The sequence below is a fragment of the Nomascus leucogenys genome, chromosome 17, assembly GCF_006542625.1.
Source record: "Nomascus leucogenys isolate Asia chromosome 17, Asia_NLE_v1, whole genome shotgun sequence".
In the NCBI taxonomy this organism is placed as follows: Eukaryota; Metazoa; Chordata; class Mammalia; order Primates; family Hylobatidae; genus Nomascus; species Nomascus leucogenys.
In genome coordinates this window covers 50,196,204-50,223,245 of record NC_044397.1, presented here as the reverse complement: position 1 = coordinate 50,223,245, position 27,042 = coordinate 50,196,204, and the positions used below count along the sequence as shown (strand labels likewise).

Below are 27,042 nucleotides of genomic sequence, written 5' to 3'. Positions count from 1 at the left end.
AAATGCAGTTTAACTGTAGCAGCTACACTCTTCAGTAGCATCTGTGAGTGAAGTGTTATTTCTGACCAAGCAGAGCTGTGTTTTAAAATGAAGGCTCCCCCCACCTGTGAAAAACAGCCCTAGCTCAAGGTTAACTAACAATATCAACAATACATTACTTTAGCGATGCTTCTGTCTTCCTACTCACCGGGGACAATTGTCTCCATAGCTTGTATCTTACATTCTCAAATAACATCTAGTTTCTGGTTCCCCTGAGACCAGGTGCATCCTCCACCCACCCCACCCCACTGAACCAAGGATCTGCTGTACACCCTTCCTCATTAGAAACTTCATCTCCACCCTCTTTCCCACTCCCCCACAAAACAATCAAAGCACATGCCCAAATTTACTTTTATTTTGCACACATAGGAAACAGGATCCTATCAAAAGAGAACAAAAAAGAGAAATGAGCCAATTGTTGCAGAGGAAAAGCATGCACAGATCTGCTTCAAGTTTACTCTGAACCACGGACGCCCCGGGAATTCCACATGCCAGGAGCTGTCTCACTCCAGGAAGTGGGCACAACCCACCATCCACACAATGGAAACAAGAATGGCCAGGAAATGTCACCGAAGTGGGACTTCCATATGCAGGACCAGCGTTCACAGTAGCACAATTCTAACCAAGTTCAAGGGAAAACAAAATCTGTCTCACACAAACATGGGAATACAAAATTGTTGAGCCCTAGCCATCACTGTCTCTTAACATAATTTGCTATCAAAAAGACAAAAGAAATTTAGTCATGGACCTTCGGGTGCCTATTCAGCTGCACCCGGTTCCAGGGGCAGCTTAGTGTGCTTTTTCATTACAAAAAATAAAGGGAGAAACCGACATTAAAAATGCAAAACAAATGACCTGGAGGAAGGAGTGTTTGGACCCACGCAGTTGTCTTGGTTGTAAACAGTGAACATTGTGCTTTGTTGTCTCATTTAGATGGCGGCCTGCAGCATGGGAGGTACCACGCTGGCAGTCAGCAGTCACACCAGGGTGGTGAGAGACATTGGTGGCAGCATCTGTGCTTGCAACTGCATTCCCAGAGTGTCTGTTTTGTTCCCAAGTGTTTCCCACAAAATTCCCCAGGAGGTTCTCCGATTCAACGTCCTCAGAGTGAAAAGCACAGACACCAAATCACTCTGTATCCACTTCCATGTGATGTCTTGATGCTCCAGTTCAATGAGTAACAATTTCTCAAGAGGCTCTGATTAGTTCATTAAAAAATAAGCACCCACCTCATTCCCCGTGATACAGCACATCTAGTAATCTAGGCGCCTCAGCTAAGCTGCGTAGCTCTTAGCACACAGGACAAGTCAGCGTTCACACATCAACACTATAACTACGCGGTGGAACTAGCTCCCCGCTAGCCGTCAACTACTCAGGAGACTACCTGTGAGATCCCGGGGTGAGCTGTGATTCCTACCCAGGAATGTGCATTTCCCACCACTTCTTCTTTATTCTAATTATGACAACATGGTCAGTGCAGTTGAGTCAGTACTTCTCCTGTCTTTTCCCAGCAAGCTCCTCCTCCTTGGAGCCCAGCACACACCCGCTTAGACCCAACACAACCTCAGAGAGAGACGCCTCAGCTGGTCTCTCTCCCTGGAAGGGTCCATGTGACTTCCCAGCCAGATGTGCCCCCTGCTTTGAAAGCACCCTTCAGAACCCACCACTGGAGCTGCCTGAGGGAAGGAGACCCCCGGGCCTGAGAATGCCCTGGAGAGGCGGTGATGTCTAGGGAAGACACATGCCCAGTCTGATTTCAAAGGGCAGGACGCTCTACATGCACTTCCATAAACACACCAAAAAAACGGGTAACAGTAATTTCTCCAAATCAGACCAAGAGCTCACAAAATGCAATGTCTCACTTTGGGGCAGGAAGTGATTTCCCATGAATTTAAATAAATTTGCTTAGTGGACGTCAGATCACTGTCAGGCCTCCAAGGCGAGCCTGATTCTAGACCCCATCCTGCGGTGAGAGCTGCACGCGCTACCCTTCCCTGGTGGTGCAGGAGAAGTCTATCTTTAGGATATGAACAGAGACAGAAACATGACAAAGGGCTTGCTCTCTCCTGAATGTCTCTCCAACAGCTTTTGGAAGAGGAAGGCTGACAAGAGGACAGGCTGGAGCAGACGACCTGCTGGGCTCAGCTCAGTCGGCTGCTGCTTCATCGGCTGAGCCGCCCAGCATGGGGCTTCCTATTAATACCTGGCAGAAGGATGCTTGCCTGGGATGCTCGGCCTGGCCCCTCTACATGCCACCTGCACCTCCAGCACTGCCTTCTTCCTCTCAGTCTCTCTGCTGTAGATCTGCTCACGCCACCGTAAGGACGTCAGCCCTCGCGGACTATCACCATACTACCAGCTGAGAGCACAGACTGCGTCAGAAACAGAAGCAACAGAGGAGACACAGTGTGAGTTCATATATTGTCCTCTATGGAAAGCCTGAAAGAGAGCTGTGCTTGCTGTGAGGATATCAGAGGAACTGCCCTTAGCGGCCCATGAGACCATTCCTGGAAGTGAACATCAACGGCGACAGAAAGGCCAGGGAAAGGCCCTCTCCTGTCTCTCCTCTTGCACGTGGGCACCGCGCTACTTGGCCTTCACTACCTGTTCGTACGGGGGCGGAGGCGTGTTGCAGTAGGCTGGAGGGGGAGGGCAGGCCACACTCCCCTGGGGTGAGTTGGGTGGGACCTGGAAAGCCATTGCCATGGAATTCCCGACAGGGTTCATCCCGGGTCCTCCTGGGTCGGTGTAATAGGGCGGCCCCAGCTGCTGGGCTCCTGAAAGACAGACGAACATAGGTGAGCACAGAAGGGAAAGCCCCATCACACCCTGAGTATGTGCAGGCTGCAGGGCCAGCAGACCACGCCCCGCTGTTCACTCAGCAACAGTGTATGAAGGACCCAACATGCCCGGTGAGGGGGCACCTGGGCTGTGGTGACAAGCAACACAACAGGCAGGTCCCTGCCCTTTCGGGGCTTTGATTCTACTGGGCTACACTCCACGTTACCAGTTCACACATTAGGGTGGAGGAAACTGGGCCACAGTAAGGTAAGGCCGTCTGTGGTGAACTATGGGAAGAGCTGCAAAGACCACCCAGGCTCCGCGACTCAGGCTGGCATTATCGCAGCAGCTCCACAACCCCTCTGGGCACGCCACTGGCTGGTGACCATTTCTGAAGTAAGGTCCATTCTCCCTGCCGGGCTAGCGTGTCCTCAGGGTGGGAGTTACTCACAGGCAAGGAGGCCGTGCACCTGGGCACACATAGCCGGGCTGCAGCTGATCGACACTCCACGGGTCAGGAGTGGAGCCACAGGCTGACTTCCTAGTGACAAGCTGAGGAGCAGGGCATGGGGGCACCATGGAAGGTGACGTGACGGGAGGGCACAGGCTGGATACCCGACCCCAAATCTAGCCCTCACTCTGAGGTGCTGTTTTCAGTCTGGTTACTGTGATCATGCAGATTAACACTATAGAATTATGCATATGTAAATAAAGAATCAGGCAAAACCGTGAAAGTGTTGGGTGTTCCCTGGGTATAGCTGATTTTGTGACAGGACTCAGGTGTATTTGAAGTGAGGCTTCATTTAGCTCAGGGAGACACTCAAGTGTCAAAGAAGCTGCCCGTGTGTGAATATTGTGTAGGCTGTGCCATCCCACAGACGCCACCTGAGATGCCGTGTGGTCCCACAGATGCCAACTGCACTGCTCTGATGCATCTCGCCCGCTGCCTTGGGTGTGTTCTATTTAGAAGTCGACCTACTGCCATTACCGTGAGTTTCCCAAGGGCAGAGATTATGTTTTATTTAGATCTGGATCTTGCTATATGTTACACAATTAAAAAACCAAGGATTTTTAAAAAGAGGGCATTGCAATCGTCTAGGCAAGACATGATGAAGGCTTCTGAATATTAGAGAAAAAATGGAGAAGAGAGAATGAGGCGCTGAGGGCTGTCGGAAATGACTGGCCTGGGATTGACTCGATGGGGAGCGCACAGCGGGGGAGACAAGGGCTGAGAAGAAAAGGCCCTAGGTTCTGGTCTCAATAAGGGCCCCCCAACAGGCAGGGCAATACAGGAGAACAGGGGCACTGCAAGAATTAGTGCCTTACCAAGGCCACACTACTGCTACAGCAGCACCAGGACAAGGGCGGGACAGATGAAAAAGTCCCTGCTGGACTGGAGAGGGCGGAAGCAGCTCTGGAGCTGGAGCCTCCTGTGGGAAGGTGGTGGTGGAAACGTGGGCGTGCCCAGGAGAAGGCTGCAGGAAGGAGCAGCACTGAGGCCAGGAGAGGAGCATGAAGTGTCTAAGGCTGATGAGAAGGACGCATAGGCAATGGGAAGATGTGGCAGGAGGTGGCGTGCCAGGAGCCAGGGCAGCAAGGGGTGAAGAATTTTCAGGAAGAAGTGATGTTCTCTCCCCAGCTGAAGAGAGCTCGAAATAAGCATGGCACATTTCCAGTGACTATGGCTTTGGGGTTCCCGTGCTCTTTCTCTGCAGTTTCACACCATGGTAGACACAGGTCCCTGCTGCAGCAGGCAGAAACAGTCCAGGGTGGGGATGAAGACTGTAGGAGGGGGTGGGTGGCAGTTGGAAGGCATGCAGGGCAAGGGAAGGTGCCTTTGTAAGGATGGAAACACTTGCGCATATGGGAAGGGGTGGGGACAGACACACAGGACAGAGAACTTTCGGGGAAAACACAGCTCGGTGAGGGTAAGGGCCTCTGGTAAAGCACTTGGAGCCCACTAGCTGGGAGCTGGTGCACAGGAAGACACCCCAGACAGTGGGCCGAGTGGGCAGAGCCATGTGGGGTGTGGCCCTGAAAAGCACAGCAAGGGACTCGGCCACCATGGGTTTGGCAGAGGGGCAGGTGAACATGGCCGGCAGCCTCCACTGCCAGGCGAAGCAGGTCCAGATGATTCATTTGCTGACAGGGATGTGGGAAAGGGCAACAGGAGAACTGACCAAAAGCCTCAAGGACGAAGGGAGCAGTGCGTGACGGTCACAGATGGGAGCCAAAATAGTGACAAGAAGCGACAGGCCCACTGGTGCAGGATTTGATGTGGTGGGGACAATCTGCACAGAGGTGACAGCCAGGAGCAAGAGGACTCCACCATCCCTACCTTCCCTACACGGGGTGTGCCCTGGGAGGAGCCCTTCAGTTCTGGTTTGTGGTTGATGGTTCAGTTAAAGAAAATACACAAAACATTCTAGGAAGAGGCTGGGGTTGCAGGAAGACTTTCTCCAGAAGATGCAGTAGAAAGGGTAAGGAGAGGTGAGTAAAACCATGGCTGCCCCTCACGTCACCAGTGTCCCTCAGGCCAGCCTGTGCCGTATGTGCACTGTGGGGAACGGCATGGGATGGGGATTGGGTGGGAGAACAGAGGCTCTGCAAGAGTGCGTGCCTCACCAAGGTCACACTACTGCTATAGCAGCACCACAACTTGAACCCAGTAGAGAACCAGAAAGTCAGACTCTTCCTATGATGACAGGCGTCTCTCGAAACAGGATGGTGAAGTGGGGGAAGAAGTTCAGGCAAGGGTGGGATGGGAGAGCCACAGGAGACTGGGGGCATCACGGGCTCCTGTGTGGTGCGCCGTCTAAGAATTAAGGGCCGCCACAGCCAGCCTCCCAGCCGGACTGCACTCACACCCTTGGCATGTCATCTGTCTCTGGACAATGCTGGAGTCGTTTTACTCTGAACGCCATCATTTCCTCCTCACTGGGAGTCTTGGCATGGTTTGAAAGGGAGCTCCAGGCTCAGCAAAGACTTCGAGGACACACTGTGATGTTAATTGACAATCACTCCTTCTCAGTGAGCTGGCCTAGCCCTGCAGGTGCCAGGAGGCTGGCCAGGCAGCCTGTATTCTTAGCAGGACCTGCCACCTCTCTAGCCCAGCTGACTGGCCAGTGGCGTGTCGTGGGGGCTGGGCCAATCTTTCCTGGGGATGCAAGAGTCTAGCAGGCCACAGAAGGAGGGGTGGAAATGCAGGGAGAGGGAGAGGTGGCTGACAGTATGTGGCCCAGGAGGGACAGGGGACAGAGGCCAGGGGCCCAGGGCCTGACTCCTGACAGCATTCCAGCTCCACCAGGATCCCCACATCATTTTAGTCAGCCCCTCCCAACCCAGGGCACGTGAGTCTCTGGTCTCACCTCTCCTCCTCTCCAGCCATGCCCTGGCTTCCCTGCTCTGTCCCCTCTGGCCCAGCTACTCCTCCAGCCATGGGCAGGAGCCTCAACACAGGGCAGCATGGGCAGAGCTCATTCCTGCCACCCAAGCTGTGGCAGGCTTGGCCCTACACTCCTTCCCACCAATCACTCATGGGATGGTGAGCTCTCCAGAGGGACGGCGCCTGCTATGAGGGGCTCCTGCCCACTTCAGAGCCTTGTGTCTCACCGCCTGCCCTATTCTTCATCTCCAGCAGTAACCACACTGCCTGGATCCGGTCTGCCCTCCCTGGGCCCTCACTAGATAACATATCCCAGGTTTTCACCACCCAGACCATGTCTCCTGGAATGCCTTTGACCACCTCATGCCAGGCTCCTCCCAGCCTCTGGTCTGGCTAATTCCCATGTATCTTTTAGTCTCAGCTCAGAATCACCAGGCAGCCCCCTCTTGCTGCCTGTCACTGCCTTCCCAGCTGAGCAGGCACCCCTGTCCTCTGGTACCCAGAACAAGGCATGTCCGTGAGTATGCAGCAATTGCCTAGTACGGTATGATTTTGAGCCTTCTGAACATGAGGAACAGAGCATCACTCATCCTGGTGCCCTGAGAGCCCAGAATGGCACCTTGCATGTGGCAGACGTTCCATAAATACATGGGAGGAGTGACTGAAGGGGGGACGAGTGGCAACTTGGATCTGGACTTTGGCGCTGCCAGATTGTGGTGGGTGTGCATGGGTTTCCTGAGACACACCTGTTTCTGATATGACAGGAGTGACTGGCTGCCCCACTCAGCAAGCCTGTGCCAAGCCCATGGCTCCTGTGGAGGGGAGGACCCCAACCCCCGCTGCAGGTGAGGGAGGGGCGGGAGTGTGGTCTTTGTAGATTAGAGGCAGCCAGGCTATGTTTGCAATGTGGCCACTCACGCTGCAGAACCAGAAACGCCAGCACTTGCATCCAGTCTAATTGGTATCTTCGTGTTCATAGCCACAGTGATGGATCCTGCCAGGAATTGGTGGGATGGGATTGAAATATTTGAACATGGAGATGGAGAGGTATTTGGAATATAAAAGAGAACGGATAGAAGATGAATAAACTGTGTACTTGTCAAGAACATGAACTCTTAGGTGAAAAAATTGGTGACCACACTGGAGAGGCTGTAGTTGAGGTTAAAAGGCAGCGGGGCCGGACACCAGAGCCTCATGTGAGTAGCTGAGGGACCCTGGCCAGGTGGAGGCAGCATGGCCGGGGAAGCAGCACGCAGAGGCCGCGCCCACCCAGACAGCTGCTCAGCTTCTGCTCATTTGGCTACAACAACTCCTCACAGGACGCTGGCCATGCTTACCATTCAGGCTCCCACAAAGAAGAGCAACCGAGAGAAGGTGGACCCAGTTCTCACAGAGGCAGAGACGCATTTAGGAAAGAGAAAGCAAGGACACTTCATTCTCTGCAGGAAGCCTGCGGACAGAAGACCAGCAGGGCCTGGAATGTGCCCACAGACTTCAGAGAGATCACGGCAAAGACGTTCCCACAAACCACAGATGATTCTATGGCACATGGCTCTGGAATCGAAAGCACCTTAAAGTCATAACCTCAACTCCTTAATCACAAATAAGCATGGTGAGAACAAAAATGTGAGTGTCCCAAATGAAGCTCTGTGACTAAAGAGCAAAATTACAAAATGAGGTTATTACCAGGAGCAAATACAGAATGAAGTCAGGAAAACAAAGCCCAAGGGAGCTGCAGCTTGAAGCAATGACTCTAGCCAAAAAAGGGGGCTTTGCATGCGCACAGAGAATAAAGATTACGAAATAAAACAAATAGCAAAAGAAACTACCTTAAATGGTATTCTCTCCCAAAGAGAATGGTTTGCAAACTGAAAGGGAGAGAAAAAAAAATGGGTGAGGGAAAATGAAAGACTAAGATAAATCAGAACTGACCGGATGTTGGGGAGAGCATTCAGATTGCCTGCCTCTGACCAAGTACCTCTCAGTGCAGGAAGCGTGGAAGAGAACCAGGACCTCAGGGTCCTATGACATGCTAAGTGCATTTTCCTCACAGATCCATGTATCTCACATACAGCCTGTCACTCTAGCCACAGAGGAATGCTATGAGATACACACTATTTCAATTTTACAGATTCAAAAGCCGAAGTCCAAATAAATTACACAATGTGCTCAAGGGACTCTCCTCCCAGTGGACACTGTTGCATCCGTGAGGACCCAGGCAGACCTCTCTCAGCCAGGAAGGAGAGCTGGAGGGGGAGGAGCTGAGGGGGGCAGCAGGGGCCCATGGAAGGAGACCAGCCCGAGGATGCTACTAAGCCATGCAGTTAAACCATGGCCCTTCCTCTATGTGACTTTCTATCATAAGAGACAATTCTTTCTTATTTTTGAAGCTGGCTGAATTGGGGTATGTGTTACTTGTAGCCAAAAGCCTTGAACTACCTCTTCCAGAGAACATTTTCACAAACAATAGAGGTGTTGCCAGCTCAGTACTGGCATTTCTGTGTCCTCTGAGCTTTCTAGTTTGCTTTAGTTTGAGGTTGTAGCTGTTCATTTTGCTCAGCTGTCTCAACTCTTAAAAATATTTCTGAGCTCATTCTCCAGGATTTTTAGGTAAGTACTGATAAACTGTTTACAAATAGTAATAGTTTTGTTTCTCCTTCCTGATGGTTGAATATTTTCATTTTAGCCAGAAATTTTAGAGCAATATTAAATATTATTAAATATCAGTTATGCTACTAAGCAATCCAATTTTCATGAGAATTCTTTTATAGTTTCACTAAATGTGATGTTAGCAAAGAATCTAAAGTGCATACTCAACAATTATTTATGCAACATTTCCCGTTCAAAAGGCATAGCTGGTAACACGGAGCACGCAGTGGAAGGCTTGAGCCCGGAACCCAGGAATTTACATGAGGTCTTTATTATATTAATAAAAGGCCTTACATGGCTAGTTTGGAGAGAGTTTTGATAAGGTATATTTATCAAATTGTACTGACAGCCTCTTCAGCACCTACTGAGACAATCATTGCTTTTTGATATAACTTATAACGTTAATTGCGTGCCTAAAATAAAACGATCTTTTGTCAGGAAGATCATGTTGGTTATGACGGTTTACTATTTTGACACATTGCTTAATTCAGTTTCCTAAATATGATTCGATATAATTTTATTTTGGTGTTTGTTCCCAAGTTATACTAACTTTACAACATGGATAGGTAGCATTCCTATGATTTGCAGTAATTGATACATTCGTTAAAATGAATTGTTTCTTAAAAGTTTCAAAAAAGCCATATGAATTTAAAGACATTCTGGGAGACAATTCTTTGAAAACGTCTTCAAGCTCTTGCTTGCTTTTTGAGTTATCGAAATTTTCAATGTCTTTACGCACTTTGGTATCGTACACTTTGCCATCTTACCAGATTTTCCAATTCATGAATACTTCCTTGTGATTTTCAACTCCTTTGAATCTGTAGTGTTTTAATTTATGCTTTTATTTTTGTGTTCTTCTCCTTTATTGATTAGATTTATCAGGAGGGGAACAAGCAATGTAATTTGCTCTATTGCTTTTTATCAACTGCTAACTTTTAGATTTATAATTATATTTTTCTGATTTTTACAATTAATCTGTATTTTATTTATAATTTCTCCCATCTCTACTTCCCGGGCTTAATTTTACCCACTCTTTATACATTTCTGTGACTTTATTAATTTCTGAGCCTCTTTTGAGGAGAGCTCAGTTCATTTGCTTTTTCATAAACTTTTAACAGAATAAAGCTATGAATCTATTAATGCCTCTAAAAATTTGCTGAACATGTACTGCATATACTGTTGCATTCATTTCATTGGCGCCTATGTCCATTTGTGTATTCAACAAAGACTGAATTCTCACTGAGTGCCAGCACTGTTCTGGGCACTGAGGATGTAACAATGACAAAAACAGAAAATCTCAGTTCTCATGTTACTTGCAGTTTAGAGAGACGATGAGCAAGGTAAGAAAAATAGGTTAGTTGGTGATAAGTGCTAAAGATGAAAATAAAGCAGGAAAATTGAAAAAAGAAAAGCCAAAAGGGGAGGGGGAAGGGCAGTGCCATTTTTCCTTGTGTCTGCAGGCCTCATGAGGAGGTGAAGGACCTCAAGGAAATGGAACTGTTGGGCAGAAGGGGCAGGCAGCAGGTACTGGAGGAACGTGCCGTGTATCTGGGCGTGTCCACGGAGAAACAGCCTTTCAGGCAGAGGAATGGCTACCTGGAGGGTCTCAGGACAAGCCACAGGCCAGTGAGTGGCTGCAGGGGAATGAGCCAGGAGGGGCCACAGGAGAGGTCAGAGCCCGCTGGGCAGCCAGGAGGGGTGCTGAGAGAAGAGAGGGTCTCCTTGGCCTCTCAAAGTGCTTCTGTGGCACAGTGGGCCCATGGGAGTGTTGGGAGCACAAGCCCTGGCTCCTGTTGTGACTCTGGCTGCCTTGCTGGAAGCAAGGGGCAGCAAGAGAACCACCAGGGAGGCTCTCATCAGAGTCTGAATAAAGGGTGGTGGCAGCCAGGGTGGTGCCACCTGGCCCCAAGGAAAGGCCAACTGGCCCCAAGGCTCCTGGCTGGAGCCCTGGAAGAACAGAGGTGGGGCCTGGAAAGAGGGCGGAGGAAAGAACCAGCACTGCAGGGTCCTCCACTCCCACCTTTTTGACTCAATACATAATTTATGGGACTGGCCTTTCATTTCCAAGTGGGTGCAGAACATGCATTTGTTCATTTACAGACATCTGCAAACTGCAGATGTCCTACTGGGAGTAGTAACTACTGCCCCTCAGTGAGTGCTGACTCTCCAGCCCTGTGCTCAGCAGGGGACACGAAGGAAGTACTCTTAGGATCCCAGCTTCAGGGGCTTGAGGCTCAGAGAACTAAGCAACTTTCCCAAAACTGCCAGAGAGGCACGAAGTTTGAAACAAAGCCCCTAGTATCCGGAGGTATGCAGCTTCTACTTCTATAAACGTATTCAGACACCTTTGTAGTGAAATCTAAGTGCTTCTTTCAAATGTTCCATTTATTTTTATATTTTGATCAGATTAATAGCAATGCATTGACACTCCTACAGTTTCCATCACTCTGTCATATTTTTACATTTTTGTTTTACATACTTTGAAAATTAACTTAAGACATGACTATTATATCTTCACCTTTTATAAAAGGTGATTTTTATCAGTATTAAAAGGACTTCCTTTTCACATGCATATATTAGTAAATCTATGGAATATTTCTCAAAGAATACACAAAAAAACTGATAAGCAGGAGGAAGGGAATTGGACTGCAGACTGTATATTTCTTCTTTCATTGTATACACTGTACATTTCCTCTTGAGGTACATACATTATCCATTACAAAAAAGAACCTCCTGCTACTGCCTTTTGGGGAAGAAAGGAAGAAGGAAGGCTTTTTGGTTGTTGTGTTTTTTTGTTTTTTTGTTTTTTGTTTTTTTTTTTTGAGACGGAGTCTCGCTCTTTCACTCAGGCTGGAGTGCAGTGGTGCTATCTAGGCTCACTGCAAGCTCCGCCTCCTGGGTTCACGCCATTCTCCTGCCTCAGTCTCCCGAGTCGCTGGGACTACAGGCACCCGCCACCACGCCTGGCTAATTTTTTTTTTTTTTTTTTTTTTTTTTTTAGTAGAGATGGGGTTTCACCGTGTTAGTCATGGCAGTCTCAATCTCCTGACCTCATGATCTGCCTGCCTTGGCCTCCCAAAGTGCTGGGATTACAGGCGTGAGCCACCGCGTCTGGCCGAGAGGAGGAAGGGAGTTAAACACATGTGGTTATTAGGCACCCAGCCTTCAGGCCGACCTGTTAGGGTTTACAGAGACCATACACTTGAAACACAGCTGAGATGCATGTGAACATTGCTTTAAGACATCGGGGCCCTAATGTCCCACAAGAAAAGGCATAGACAAACTTAGTGAGCAAGATTAAGTAGAAAATGAAACCCCCACTCTAAGTTTTCACTTTTTCTTTCCTAGCTGTATAAATCAGAAGTTGAGTGAAGACAACGGTTTTGCTTGCTGCTGCTGATTTTTTTTAAACAAAAGCAAAAATAACTGTTTTAATAAAGAGAATTCCAGTGCATCCCACAGAGCAGATCCTCAAGCATCTGCCAGAAATTAGAGTAAAAGCAGTCATGTTATTTCAAGAGACGAGCACTCACTTTCACTCCAGCTCTGCAGAGTTCACAGGTGCTCACACTATTCTTAATGCTGAATTTACATGACTGTAGCCAGCACAGCCCATCCTTCAATGCTTGTGTCTTCATCAAACCTATAGCGCTTCTCAGTGCAGGGGGCATCCTGCATCACCTATTTCGTCATTCACCTTGCTGAAATACAGACCCTGACTCAGCGGCTCTGGGTGGCGCTGGGGTGAGGGAGAACAGGCTCCAGGGACCATGCATGTCTTCAGGCTGTAATTTGAGTAGCAGGTGCGAGGCACTTGATAAGTGTCTATGGATCCTGATAACATGATATGATTACCATCCCTCCTTACAGAGGGGGAATCTGAGTCATGAAAGGTAGGTCCCTCCCTTCACTCAACCCTTCAGTAAGTTCCATGAGCTCTGGGCCCAGGAAGGACCCCATCCCTGCTCTGTCCTCACCACCCCAGTGCCCCATCCTGGCCAAGTGGGGCAGTGCCTCTTACAGCTCTCTCTCGGGTTCCTTTGCTTAGGTTTATGATTCTCTCCAAAAGTTCTCCTATGCGGCTCCCAAGTCACCTTTGACCCCGCCCCTTCTTTGCTAATCCCTCCTGGTGAATTCCTGTTACTTTCCCATGTCATGCTCTTTAGCCTCTCTCATTAAAGCAGAATATACTTGGATATTGATTTTAACACAACATGTTGGTCCTTTTTTCTTTTCTTCTTCTTTTTTTTTTGAGATGGAATTTCGCTCTTGTTGCCTAGGTTGGAGTGCAATGGCGCTATCAGATCATTGCAACCTCTGCCTCCTGGGTTCAAGCAATTCTCCTGTCTCAGCCTCCCGAGTAGCTGGGATTAGAGGCGCATGCCACCATGCCTGGCTAATTTTTGTATTTTTAGTAGAGACAGGGTTTCATCATATTGGTCAGGCTGGTCTCGAACTCCTGACCTCAGGTGATCCACCTGCCTCAGCTTCCCCAAAGTGCTGGGATTACCAGCGTGAGCCACTGCACCCAGTCGTCTTTTTCTTCTTACAGAGGAGTGTTAGCACATTCCTCTTCACTGCCATATAGACTGTGGATGATCTTCCTCTGTCACGTTTTGTTTTTGTTTCCTTGCTGTTTCTTATCTAGTCTGTTTCCCTGCCCTCCCCCCACTTTTTAACTTTTATTACTATCTTTGACAGTGGTTTAGAATGTGGACATGTTGCTTTAGATTTCAAGAGGAGCTACTGTAGAGACATCCCAGGAGCTGTCAAACACATCAGACTTGACTTTGTGGAGATTCATCCTCGTGAGCCTTCTTCCACCCCCGCTCCAGTCTTTCTTCACTGAACCTGGAGAAGCACAGGCGCTTTCCTTTGTGACCTCATCACGCACTTCTCCAACCTACGGTCGCTGGGGGGTGGGGGTGAGCAGCAGTGCAGGCTGGAGCTGCTGAGGACAGCACCATGTCCTCAGTGGAGTGGTCTCTGTGCCAGCCAGCTGGGTGTGGAGTAAGGAGATTATTCACACGGGGTGAGCTTGGGATGGGTGCCCTTGAGAATCCCATCCAGCCTTGAGATTCTTTTGACATTTTTTCTTTGAAATAATACAATGAACATGTAGCAAAACTGATCAAAAAAAAAGAGAGAGAAAAGGCACCCCAGAAATAGAATGGAGAGAGAAATAACTACAAAGACAATGCTTACTGTAAAAGATGTTTAGAATACTGTGAACAAGTATGCGTTCATACTCCCTCAGAGTCTCCTGAAGCAACCCACCCTACTGACACGCCGACTTCTGGCCTCTAGAACTGGGGGAAGACACATTCCTGCTGTTTTAAGCCACCAGTCTGTGTAGTACTTTGTGAGGGCAGCCCCGGGACATGAATCTAGTACGCACTTTCTCCTGCTGTCAACAGCACAAGCCCACGTCAGCCCACAGCATGAGAGGCAGTCTCAGCACAACAAAACCAGCACTGCTCCCAGAAGCATAATTACTGGAAACATTTTAAAACTGTGCAGGGCTTCTTTTTGTTTGTTTGTTTAGGATTAGCCCTGGGATTCTGTGACCCCATAATTTTTTTCTCCCCTTTTTGCCTAAGTTAGATCAAAGGTAATTAATAACAAATCCCCATGGCCACATGCCCAATTAAGCTCCTCGCTTTGTTTTCAGTAATCATCATCACATGTGCAGGCCTCATCTAAGCAGCCAGCCTACCTCCCCACCTGCCAGCTTCTCCACCACAGAGAACCAAGGCTGAAAATACTGATACTCAACAAACAGCAGACAGAAAAACACCACTTCACATCCTTTAGAAGTATTTTCCCAAGTCATGAGAAGTCTTCTAAAAAAAAGAGAAAACATGACAGAGAACTGAAAGTTGATTTAAGGTTGAGAAGGTAAAAGGCAGATAGAATGGAAATATATGTCATATTTTTGCTGAATTTCCACAGGCAATCTGAATGTGTATGATAAAAGGGACTTCCAAATTCAGCCTTTCACTTTGGGTGGTGCAGCACCCACATTTTTCTATGAGAGGAGGTCGGAAGTCACTGTCGCCCTGTCCTCATCCCAGAGCTGCAGGCCGGGGACAGCTGCCTCATCACCCCGGCTGTCCTGTGGCTGCACTGTGCCGCCACACAGGGCCCACACAGGGCGTCCCCACACGGGACGCACACACAGTACGTTCACAGAGCACTTAGTGACAGATGGCAGGTGGGACGTGTAGGCACAGGGACCTCATGTGCGGCTGCAGGCCTCATTGCAACAAGGGGCCTCCGGTCTTGTTTGGCCCACATTTTCCCTCATCCGCCCCTCGGAAGGGCCGGAAGCAGCCATTTCAAATATTAATACATTTAGGGAGAAAAGTGCAATGGTAGACTTGGGAGCCAAGGGATCTGAAGGAGGCTCTGCTTCCCACGGGGAGAGGAATGCAGCCAGTGAGGTGGGGGGGAGAGGGGGGCCTGTTGGACCCAGAGCCCGAGTGAGCAAATGTGAGGGAGACCCTTGGTATGTGCAGTGTGCCCCTCCAGATGCAGGCACCCATGAGTGGACCAGGACGGGCCAGGGGCTCGGGCTCCATGTCAGCCCCATCACTGGCGAAGCAGAGGACAGTGGGCAAGGGACTTAAATCTGCTGTAAGTTTCTGTTCCCACTGATCAAAGATCACAGATGTGCAAGCTTTGTTGTGAGTAATGTAACAACAGGAATTGCCTACCAACAGGGCAGGCTGTAAAAATTTCTTTTTGAAATACAGTCTGTGCAAAGTGTGTTATCTGTCATTATTTATAGTGGCTAAGGACATTAAATGCTTTCACATGGATAAAAAAACAGCTGCCACTTTTGTATGGCAGAACATTCTAGATGTATCCACTTTATGCAAACTGGGCTGTGCAAACCGTAATAGCGAGGCAGCGGTCACAGGGAGGGGAGGGGCAGCACAGGGGCTGGAAAGAGAAGTGCTGAGTAAGAATAACGGAGACAGAGACAGAATGTCAGATAGACAGAGCTGGAGAACTTTGTGGAAACACATTCCTGCTGGTGAGGCGGCCCGCCATATTGGGAGGCCATCTCAATTCCTGGGTGTCACCAAGTAAGACAGTTCCCACACCCACACCCCCTCACCCTGACCCTGATCAACCAGTTTCCTTCTGCCATCAGGGATGAACAGGTAAGGAATATTCTGGTAGCTATGAGAATGTATGAATAGATTGGCATTTGTGATTTGTAAACAAAAAAGTATTTCCAGTTAATTTCTTTCAGCAAAACCATAAACTCAAAAATCTCTATCCTGAAGGTGGCTGCCCAGGGCAGCACAGGGTAGGCAATGAGTGTGAGACCCTGCAACGCAACAGACCCTTAGAAACCCCCCACGGCCACACACCCTGGGTCCATCTGCCCTGCTGTTTCTTCAGGAAAAAACCCAGAATGGAAACGCCAGAGCCCCAGGGGCTGGAGACCGGGGAGAGGTGGCCTGCAAGGCTGTCCCATCATCATCCCCGCACGTCAACAGCACCGTCGTGCTGGAAAAGAACGACCCTCATTCCACCAGTTCTGAAGCCAGATGTCCTCACAACCGAAGCAGCCCCGTTTGTGCTTGGGCTATGACTTGAGGGTAATTAAACTGTCAAAACACCCTCCCTACTATTTCCATTTTCTTGCAGTTGGTGTCATTTAGTCACTGCAGGCTGACAGACTTATTATAGGATTGAGACATGAGAATGAACAGTCAGAAACCCATAAATGAACTCACCACAAATGGCTGCTGGAACGGAAGAAAACTATCTGTGGATGGGAAAACTCAGTCACATTAAAGGAAATCATTCTTAAAGAAAACTTGAATCACATTAACACCACAGATTTCATTATTGACTGTCCTCTGCAATCTCTCTCTATGCATCTATGGGATTCCATAGTTGAACTCATGACCATTTTTTAGAGGCAGGGTCAACCTATGTTGCCCAGGCTGGAAGACAGTGGCTATTCACAGGCATAATCACAGTACACGACAGTCTTGAGCTCTTGGCCTCAAACCATCCTCTCACTTCAGCATCCTGACTGGCTGGGACTACAGGTGTATGTCACTGGGCCTGGTTAGCCTCATGACCATTTCACAAAAAACATTATCCAATGCTCTCTTCCCTAACTGCACCTTGATGGTCTTGCCGTACCAGCAAATTGTCTTGATCTTGACTATGAACTTCAGTGGCCACATAATATTCCACAAAGAAGATGGACCATAGTTCAATCATCGTTTTCTTTGGAGCTCCCTTAACCATCCCCTTGCCACATTCAATCACAGGGGCTCCACACTCAGCCGAGGCCACCTCCTGCCAGCCAGCCAGCCAGCCAGCCAGCCAGCCCTTCCTTCCCCCAGGCCTACTGTGCTGCCTCAGCCTAGGTTTTACATTTTCCCCACCGTTCTACAGTTCCTAAAGAGCAGGGAGGATTCTCACCCACACCCTCCACCTGTGTGAACACAGCGGCTGGAGCTAGTTAGCTCATGTTTTCAGAGTGAGTGAATAAATGAATGAAGACAATTTTTTCCTCTCTACCCAGGAAAACATATTGGTGGGACCCTGCCAACATCCTGATGGGGAAGGATTTGGGGTTGGACATTTAGGGAGCTCTTTCTGCTGCTGCTGCATCTTGGCTGACACTATATGCATTGATCACACAGAATGAGGAGTGCTTTTCTGCACACTGTTTCATTTTGCAGTTAAGGTGCTGAGGTTTAGAAGGGACCGTGGCCTACCCTGGGTCTCACAGACCTCAGGCCTCTTAACTCCCTGACCAGGGCCTCTTCCTCAAACCACAGCTACTCCACACTCCTCCCATTTTCCAGCCTCTGCACAACCCGGCCAGGCCCGGAGCCCTTCGGCCAGCAGCTGCAGCCTTTGGGTCCTGGTTCCTGGGCTGGCCTGGAGAGCCACCTCTGAACCTCAGCCTCATGCTGACTTTGCCAGCCCCTTTCCACCACATTCAGAGTCCTGCCCCAACCCACACCAACCCCCAGGACCACAATGCTGCCAATTTCCTCCCCTCCCCGACCAGGAGCCTCTTTGCAATGCACAGATTCTTTGCTTTCCCATGCTCATCAGTGATGCTGGTCCCAGCAGGAGCGCCATGCGAGCCCCCCTACACCCCAGGATATGAGCCACTACCCTCCCCTGCCCCAGTGGATGAGTCTGGGTCCTCTAAATCCCTCTGCTTTTTCATCTTCATCAACAGGCATCCCACGCCTGAACCCACTTCCCCTCTCAGACCAGCAGAGGAAAAATGGGGCTCTGCCGAAAATTCACTAACACCCACCCTGCTTTGTGCAGATGCCTGCACACCTTGGCACTGCCCGGACAGCCTCGGGCATGACATTTACCCTGTGGACCACATGGGACATTGGGATCCCTCGGCTCCTCTCTCTCCCTGGACTGCCAAACTCTGTGTGGCCCTCCTCTCAGTCCCCACGCTCCCAGGGCCCACGCCGCAGATAGTCTGGGATCTGAGCAGACAGCTGCAGCAGGGTGAAGCCACCCTCAGGGGAGGTGGGTGTCCAGACCAACAGCAGGCAGGACCCTGCAGACCCCATTCTTGTGTTCACTATTACTCTGTCTAGGAAACAGCTGAATTCTTCCCAAGCTCAGCACTGTTAACAAATGATCCAGCCCTGGACCTGACAGAGAAACGATGGAAACTGTACACTACTGGGAGCCCTGGGAGCCTACTTTCATATGACAGTCTGGATATCCTGGGATCAGCCACACCGTTGCAGGCCTGCAAGAAGTATAAAATGAAAAAGGGATGGCAAACCAAGTCTACATTTTGGTCAGAGAAGATGCACTGGGACCAGCAGCCACTCGCTGTAGACAGCTGGGGGCTTACTTATTCTTAATCCAAATGGCTCTTCCATGGGAAGCCTTCCTGGAGTTGTGCACCAGATGGAGTCTCCTACTTACATGGTTTCCTAGCATTCTCAACTCTCTTCCTCACACTCATGATGGTCTGTCACTATAGAGGTGTTTGCGCGAAAGCCCACACGGGTACTGGAGCTGTGCATGCAGTGGTGACTGAGGGCAGGTGTCCAGGCTGTGCAGTGTTTTGAGCTGCTGCAGGCGCCTCAACAGGTGTGCAGTAAATATGGGCCTCGACAGCAATTCATGCAGGTCTGCGCTCCAGGCTGTGACTGTGGTTGTGATGTATCCCGACCCTGGTTTACCAGGCTGCAAACCTGGGAGCTCCTGCAGTTCACCCAGCCTGAGGATGAGGGCCAGGCATCTACTTGGTGCCTGAGACCATGAGTCCTGTACACAGCCCCGTGGGGAGCCCAGTGTAAACATGGAGCATTAAAGCTGGTAAAGCCCCTAGCAGGGGACCCAGGGAGAAAGTGGAGGATGTGAAGCAGCCAGAGACAACTTCACTATGGGCACAACACAGAACGGCACCTTGGAGGAAGGCATTTTCCAGGCAGAAGGAGGGCTTGTGCAGGCCTCAGTGCGATGCGGGACTAGAGAGAGGAGGTCACTCAAACTGGACACAGAGGAATGGGGATGGGTCTGAGGATAGCCAAGTGGAAGACGGAGGAGCTGGCGGAGACCAGCGGCCAGCAGGCACTGCTCCAGGGTGAGATAAGGGATGTGGCAGATCTAATGGCCTGGTTGCTGGGGATTCTCCCAGACAGATGGAGCGGGGGTAGGTGGGGTGCAGGGCTGTGCAGAACAGAGGGATGGGGCCAGAAAGGAGTGCACATAGGGATGCATTCTCTTCTCGAAACCCTGGCATGCCAGGGTTCAAAAGAATTATGCAGCTGCAGGCACAGTCTCAGCAACTCACCTACTCACCACAAGAGCCCCAGTTCACATGAGTGGTAGACTCTGAGCTCGGCCAGGACCACGGACCAGGGACATGTGGCCTCCTGCACTGGGGGCAGTGGGGCCTCCCATGCCAAGTGGGGCAGGGGCTGCTTCTCCCTGTACTAAAACCTCTCTGACTGATCCAGATGAGACCCAGTGAGTGGCAGCTTTCATCTCTCATTTTAACAGAAATTTTGCACTTTACCCTATGATGCAGCACAAATCTGAAAACAATTCAAATATTTCCAAATATCAAAGGCTAAAATCCACTTACGGATTCAAAATGGTACTAACCTGCCTAAAAGTTTAAGGCACAGCTCCCAGTGAACTGCTGTGGAAATATATATTTATATTTTTCTGAGCAACATTTTTTAAAATAAAGAAAATTCTTTCTGAAAGGAAAACCCTGCGGAGTACCTGGTGGAAAAAAGCTGTAAAAGAACAAATATGCAAACGACTTAGCATCTTGATAACAGCCTGTTCTCAGGAAAACAAAAGAGAGAAGGTAATTTTCTCCTTTTACATTCAATCCCTCTACTTCTCTCCTATTTAAAAACCACTTTATTGAGGTCTGATTGACAGGCAAAAAGCTGTGCATGTTTAAGACCTACAACCTGATGAGTTTAAAGACAGGGGCACATCCAGAAAACCATCGCCACTCTATTCCATAAACATCTCTATTACCTACAAAAGTTTTCTCCGCTCTTCTTGTTATTTTTGTGTGATAAGAACATATATTAACATAAGACCTACCCTCTTAGCAAAATTTTAATTATACATTACAGTTGTATTAACTGTAGGTCCTATGCTGTACAATAGATCTCTAGGACTTACTCATTTTTCTTAACTGAAACTTTGTAAAAGCGAAGGCAACCACGGCTCCTAGAACTGACCACCTATCCACAGTGTGCACTCAATAGAGAGTCCCATCCCCAGGCTCCCAGGTGGAAACTGTGGCTGGGAGCAGGGTGACGCAGACACCAGCAACACCCCTCTGCCCAGCCTCACTCTACACCTGGCCAGAAGACCGGCGCTGTGATTAGCGGAGCCGGCCCAGCCCTCCAGGACCCTTGGCTCTCCGCTGTCATCAGAGAGCTCCCTGGCCTGTGTCCTAAGGAAGTCCACACTATCCACCACAGTATGTAGGAGTTTTAGATGGCTAAGGCAATGTTTTACAAGAATTAAGAAACAGCTAATTCATTTTGACCCTGGGATGTCAAAATGGGTGATATGCACTAAACAGACTAAATGTGACCTGTACAAAAACGTCTATTGCTACGGTCTTTGTAAGTATTTGGTATACTAGTAACTGCACAATGAATACTTGTTGAATGCATGAATAAAAGACAAAACATGAGAAAACAAAACAAATTATCAGCAATAAAAAAATATCTAAGCAAATTACCATTTAGTAACATAATTAGTATCTAGTCCAGAAGCATTAAAAATGGCAGGGGTATTATTGCTCCTACACAGAAATTTATATGTGAAATAATGTTTAAGGAAAAGGGCAGAGAGCAAATAATACGTTTATACAAACTGCATCACATCACGTGCATATGTGGCACACTGATAACTGTAAGAATATGAGGTGACGGGCATGCGATATACCTTACATTTGTTATCTGCACAAATGCACAATGGAGCTGGTCATCAGAACTAAAAAAATGAATAACACACCAGAGCTCTCTCTCTTCTGGCACATTCTGCAGCAGTACCCTTTATAAATGTTGGCAGAGGACACACACTGAGGGGAGAAGAGACACGGACAGGGCTGGCTGACCTGGGCCAGGATTTGGGGGCTGCCTGGTGTAGGACACATTGAAGGCTGGCTCCTCGATCAGCGGCGGGGGGTACATGCGCCTCCGGATGAAGAAGCCGGCTCCGCAGCAGAAGAGCACGCCCATCATCAGAAGGAACCTGAGGAGAGTACAGACATGAGGGTCGTGCTCGCAGGTGGGGGCCCTGAGGGCTTGGCCCTACAGCTCAAAGGCCTCACGCACTCCTCGGGGGTCTGGGACCAATGACTCCCAAATGCACGGATCAGAAGGCAAGGGCAGAGCCATGAGGCTCGCACCTCAGACTTGGTCCTCTTGGGCTCATTTTACCCAGGGACATTCCTCTAGTGGACAGCAACAAGTAGATGCTTGACCTGCAGCCTCTGGGACAGCCCCTGGTGAGGCCACCCACACTGAAAAGCATCGTAAAAAAAAAAAAAAAAAGCTCATGCAGTCACTTCCCTGTCCACGGCTCTGACCTCAGCTCGACATTTTGGTTAGAACAGGAGATGCCGTCTAAATCCTGTCTGAACGCCATGGCCGCTCCAGCCTTGGCCTTGCTGTCTGTCTCTGCTTTCCATTCTTCACTGTCAAAGCACCAAGGCAGAGCACATTTATCCTCCAGACCATGTCTCCATTATCACATCAACACCCACAAGGAAACAGAAGTACCCTTCCTGGAGCACACCTTAATTACAGAGAAACTACGGGAACAGAAATACAATCAATAAAAATAGAATCAAGAGAAATACAATCTATCAATAGAAATAAAATACAAACGATAACAGAAGCAGAGCTGAACGCTTTAAGGGTAGTACCTTTGTCCAACCCATCTGTGAATTCTCATTGACTATCACTTCATCAGCATTCAGTAAATGACTGCAGAATGAACACATGAATGGCTTCCTTCCATTCCTCATTTGCACTATACTTTTTGTTTCTAGGAAAAGAGGAGAGTCACTTTGAGAAGAACTAGTAATAGACAAAACTGGCAAACTGGCAAACTCTTGCCCATCTCTCAACTGAAATTATGAGGGGACCCATGGAACTGTCCAGAAGCCATGCAGACAACCACACGGTGAGGGCACCTGCCGCCCTGTGAGGATGGGCATGCAGCAGAGCGGGTCGCAGTCAGTGGCACCGGTCCACATATAAAAGAAGCTTAAGAGCGTACAATAAAGCCTTTGAGAATATTAATGTGATGTCAAGGCCTTCAGCCAGTCCAAAAGTATTTACTGGATAACCCTGGAAGGCTGAGCAGGGAGAAAAGTCAGAGGCACGAGACAGGAATGACTCATGACTCAGGAAAGATGGAAACTGCGGCCTTTGTCATCTGCCATCTAATTCATTATTCATTCAGCACGTCATCTGCAGGTGCCTGCTATGCCCTGTCACCACACTGATCACGGCAGTGAGTAGACAGGTGAGGGCCTCCCCGCCCCGGCCAACACTGAGCTTACAGAGGAAGGAGACAGATACCAACCTATACAACTATTTATCTACAACCTGATAAGTGCTAAAAAAGAAAAAATGAGTGATGCAAGAAGAATTCTGTGTGTGTGTGTGTGAGTAAAATATACATAATTTACTATTTTAATCATTTTTAAGTGCATAATTCAGTGCACCGAGAGGTTTGAACAAGGGTATCTGTGGTGGTGAGCAAGACTGGGAACACTGCATTTCTTTCAGTGACAGCTGGGCTGGGCTCTGGAGAACGAGAAGAGACAAGCTGAAGGGGAAGAAGTGGCATTCTGGGTGGAAAGAACACAGCGCAGGTACTGGGGCTGGAGAAGCTTGGAGCAGGAGGCCTGGGGGCTCAGTCCCCATGACGGGCGGAAGGAGCAGCCATGGGGAGCCAGGAGACCCAAACCGTTCAGGAGTGTGGCAATGTAAGGCTTAATGTGCTCGGCATCAAGAATACTCGCTAAGTTCCCAAAGGGAACAGCTTTCTCTCCTAAAACTGATTTCCCTCAGGTGGGCTCGGTGGCAGTCTTACACTCAGCACTGAGTCCTGCTGCTAGTATCTGGGTAGAAATATACAAAGCACAGAGAGGCTGGATGTATACAGGGTTTACTGTCTCAGAGCCACTCGCCACTTCCAAGAGACCAGGCTCCTTAGATTGAAAAATGCAGAAGGCACCTGGGATCTTAGTCTTGTCTAAAAAATAAGCTAAAATGTCGGTTCCACTGCCAACAGTAGTAAGAACATTTTGTTTTTCTAGACAAAAGGAAGTGACATTGCAGCTCCCACCTAAGACTAATGGTGAGCAAGCATAAGGCGAGGCTGGAATGGAGTTACACGGGATCCACCTCATCCCTTACTGAAATCGTAGTCTGATAACTTATTCTGTTCATTTATGTTTATTTTAAAAGTTTATTTAAAATAATTTGTGGTAGAGACGGGGTCTCACTATGTTGCCCAGTGATCTCAAATTCCTGGCTTCAGTGATCCTCCCACCTTGGCCTCCCAAAGTGCACCACTGTGCTAGGCCAAGAACTTATTTTAAAAGAGAGAAATTAACAAAGGGGCAGGAGAAAGCGCTTCTAAAAACAAGGAAAGAGACGAAGCAGGGTGTTGGCTGGGAGAAAGGAGTAGTAGTAAGAAAGGCAGTTCTTGCAGTGCTGGGGGTACGGGCTGGCTGTTCCCTAGATGTCCTCTTTGGTTGCTCAACAGGTTTTGGAAGCTTTCAAAGGGATTAAGAGAGGAAAGTTTGTGCCTTTTTTTTAACATTAGAAGTTACCTGGTTACTTTAATCCAATTTGTTTTTTGATTCCTCCCCCGACCCCCCAGCCCCGAGTATAGCAGTTCTCAATTCTGCAGTCCCAAGGACTGGTGCAGCTACTGTGCAAGCCCTGCCCAGACCCCACTCAGGACTCCGCATGGGACCCTGCTGTGGACTCACCCGCAGTGCCACCTAGGTCAGTTCTCACTCGGGCCCATTGTGCTTTCTGAGTCCACTCAAGGGTGCCATCAGTCCACCTTCTCTACTCTTGATGATTCCATCCAGACCTCCTTGGTGAAAAGATCCTCAAGATCTTAGAGTTGGCGGGAACTCTGAAGGCATTCTCCTTCAAAACCTTTGTTTTATGGTCAGGAGACACCTTCAAACGTTGTGGGGCCCAGGCGGCAGAGCAGCCCCTCCCTCCCATCCTGCCCCACTCCTGTCCACCAAATGCCCATCCTCACCACAGAAGCTTCCCATCACCTTTTAACACATCCACTCTTCTTACGCTCCAGCCCTGCAAGGTGCTGTCCCTCTGCCCCAAACGCCCTCTCTGAAGACCCAGTCAAAAGCTTTGTAGCTTTCTCCAACTTTTCTGGCTTTAGAAGTTCTGTGCTGTGGCTTGAAAGTATCCACAGCTCATTACCTGCTTAGACATCATCTTCTTCAGGAGTCTGCCTGCCTAAAGCCCTCTCCATAAAACCCCAGCACAATGCCTGATGCATGTCAGACCCAATGTAGACTAAGAGAGAAAATGCATGGGGTGGAACCCAGGTGCCCTTTGTATTTCGGGTGAGGCACTGTAAGCTCACACTCCCAGGTGCTCCCTGGCTACATCGTCAGCTCAGAACTCTGTGTCGGAATCTCAACGTTAATGACTCAGCCCCATCTTCTGGCATCTGGCACTCAGATCTTGCAATAGCCTGACCTTGTGCAATGGGATTTGTGGGAGCTTCTCCAAATGGGGCCCACCAAGTCGTCGTGTGCTGCCTCACCAAGGTGCCCTGCCTCTAACTAGGTGACCCTGGCCAGCAGCTAGGAAGCACCTGGCTGCCAGTGCAGCTACAGCTTCTGGGCAGCCCCACAGAAGCTGCCAGGCCCTAACAGTTCAGCTGGACTTTCTCAAACTTCTCTTCTTTTTAATCATACAATGCCTGAACACTGATAAGCTTTTTCATTTTTTACAAGCATTCTCACGCCCTCATCATCATTTATCTAGTGCTTTAGACCAACCCAACATCCTTACAAGCCTGTTCACAGTTCAGGGTTTCACACTCCAGAGAGTCCGCCTCCTTCCACCCCAAGGTCCCGGGAGGAGACTCCGGAGGCAAGGCCTGCCCTGAAGCTGGGCCTTGTCCCCGACACTGGGCCCTCCCCCATCTCTGGTACTGGCCCCCTCCATCTGGAGATGCACACAGAGCCATTAACTTTTGAACAGTCTTAGGCTACAACAATTCTTCTTCTGTTACAGAGTTTTAGGCAATGGCACCTCTGCAGTGTGGGGACTTGACACCAGTTCCCTTGTTAGGGGGGTACACCTAGGTGGGGCTTACCAGGCTGGTCCTAAGGGAGGCCTGGCCAGCAGCTGTAAGGTCAGGCGAGGCCAAGGAGGTGGTGAGGTGATGATGAAAGAAGGCATCACTATTAAAGAACATCCTGGTCACCTAACACGTGGAGTCCCCACTCCCTATAGGCTTCCCTAATCAAACCCTGGGCACAGGTGTTAAGGGAGAAAGATAAAACCGCACAAAAATTCAGGTGGCTGCTGTCACATGCTCAGTAAGGTCTTAAGCCTCAAAAGGTCAGTAAAGTCAAAATCTTAACATCATAAAAAAGCTTGCATCATGCAGAGAGCAAACTCTAAACTTTTTTGAAGTTTACTGAAGGGCATCACCACTGCATGGGAGAAGAGGAGCAGGCGGGTACAAGAAATGCTGCTTTGGTTTATAAATCCTTTCCCACACGTGCTCTGCCACCCTCTCATCTGAAGCAATACCTGTCATCTCCAGAGTCTAACAGATGCTCGGGGCACTCCAGCAGGCGTCCTGAGGCTCCCGCCCACAGGAGGCTCCCACCATGGAATGCGCTCCCACCCTTCCAGGATGCTGCAGGCATCAAACCAGTTCCTGCTCAAGGAGCAGATTTTGGACTGCTCTGTATGCGCCCCAGAGGAGCTGGAGGAGGCACATGGGTGCAGGCTTCTATCTTGAAAGCGAAGAGTCAGCCAACACAAGATGGACGGGGAAGAGTCCAGGCAATGAAAACTTGATCGCCTGCCAGTCTCGGTTGGGTGATTTTCTGATTCTTCAAGACAATCAGCCTTGGCTCCATTTCAGAAACTGGTTGAGGAGCTGCTGAAGGATGAGGCTCTTGTCCAGCCACCTTACCAGAAGCAGAGCTCTTCTTCCCACTCCAAAATCCGTCAAAACAAAAACAGGCTTCCCACAACTGCTGGTCATGAAGCCAACCCAAACATACCCATTTTCCTGACCAAGGCTGTCCTTGAGGCCACCACCCAAGCGAAGGTGTCGCACCCAAGGCTGTGACAACACTGACGTTGGGGCAGAGCTCTCGGGGTGGGGAACAAGGAGGAGTTGTGACCTACCAGAAGTACCACAGCCTCTGTATAGAGAGGGCCCGCACACAGCACCTGGAGCCACAGCAGTCCTCGTAGGAGCGGCATCTGTGGAGAGAGGCACAGGCTGGTCAGCACTGAATTGGAAGCAGCCACCGGACCAGCCATGCAGCCCAGGCTGGGCTTCAATGTAATCATTCTTGAAGGAAGAAATCAGTAAGAGCAAAAAGGACAGAACTGCTTCCACTGCATTTCACAGAACCAGCA

General features: G+C 49.2%; 1 protein-coding gene across 3 annotated transcripts in view; it reads right to left on the bottom strand.

Annotated features, from left to right (window-relative positions):
* Nucleotides 1-373: 373 nt before the first annotated feature.
* Nucleotides 374-27,042, bottom strand: part of VOPP1 (VOPP1 WW domain binding protein) — a 102,807-nt gene continuing 76,138 nt past the window's right edge. Inside the window, exons 3-5 of one of the 3 annotated variants that reach the window (XM_003275018.3) lie at nt 26,806-26,883; nt 21,483-21,619; nt 374-2,816 (exon numbers count right to left, since the gene is read on the bottom strand). In XM_003275018.3, the coding sequence (XP_003275066.1) occupies nt 2,626-2,816; nt 21,483-21,619; nt 26,806-26,883 (406 nt within the window). In that variant the 3' untranslated portion in view covers nt 374-2,625. Of the gene's footprint in view, nt 2,817-13,112; nt 13,854-21,482; nt 21,620-21,956; nt 22,167-26,805; nt 26,884-27,042 lie in introns of those variants that run through there. The other 2 variants (XM_030797048.1, XM_030797047.1) reach the window with 2 other exon arrangements.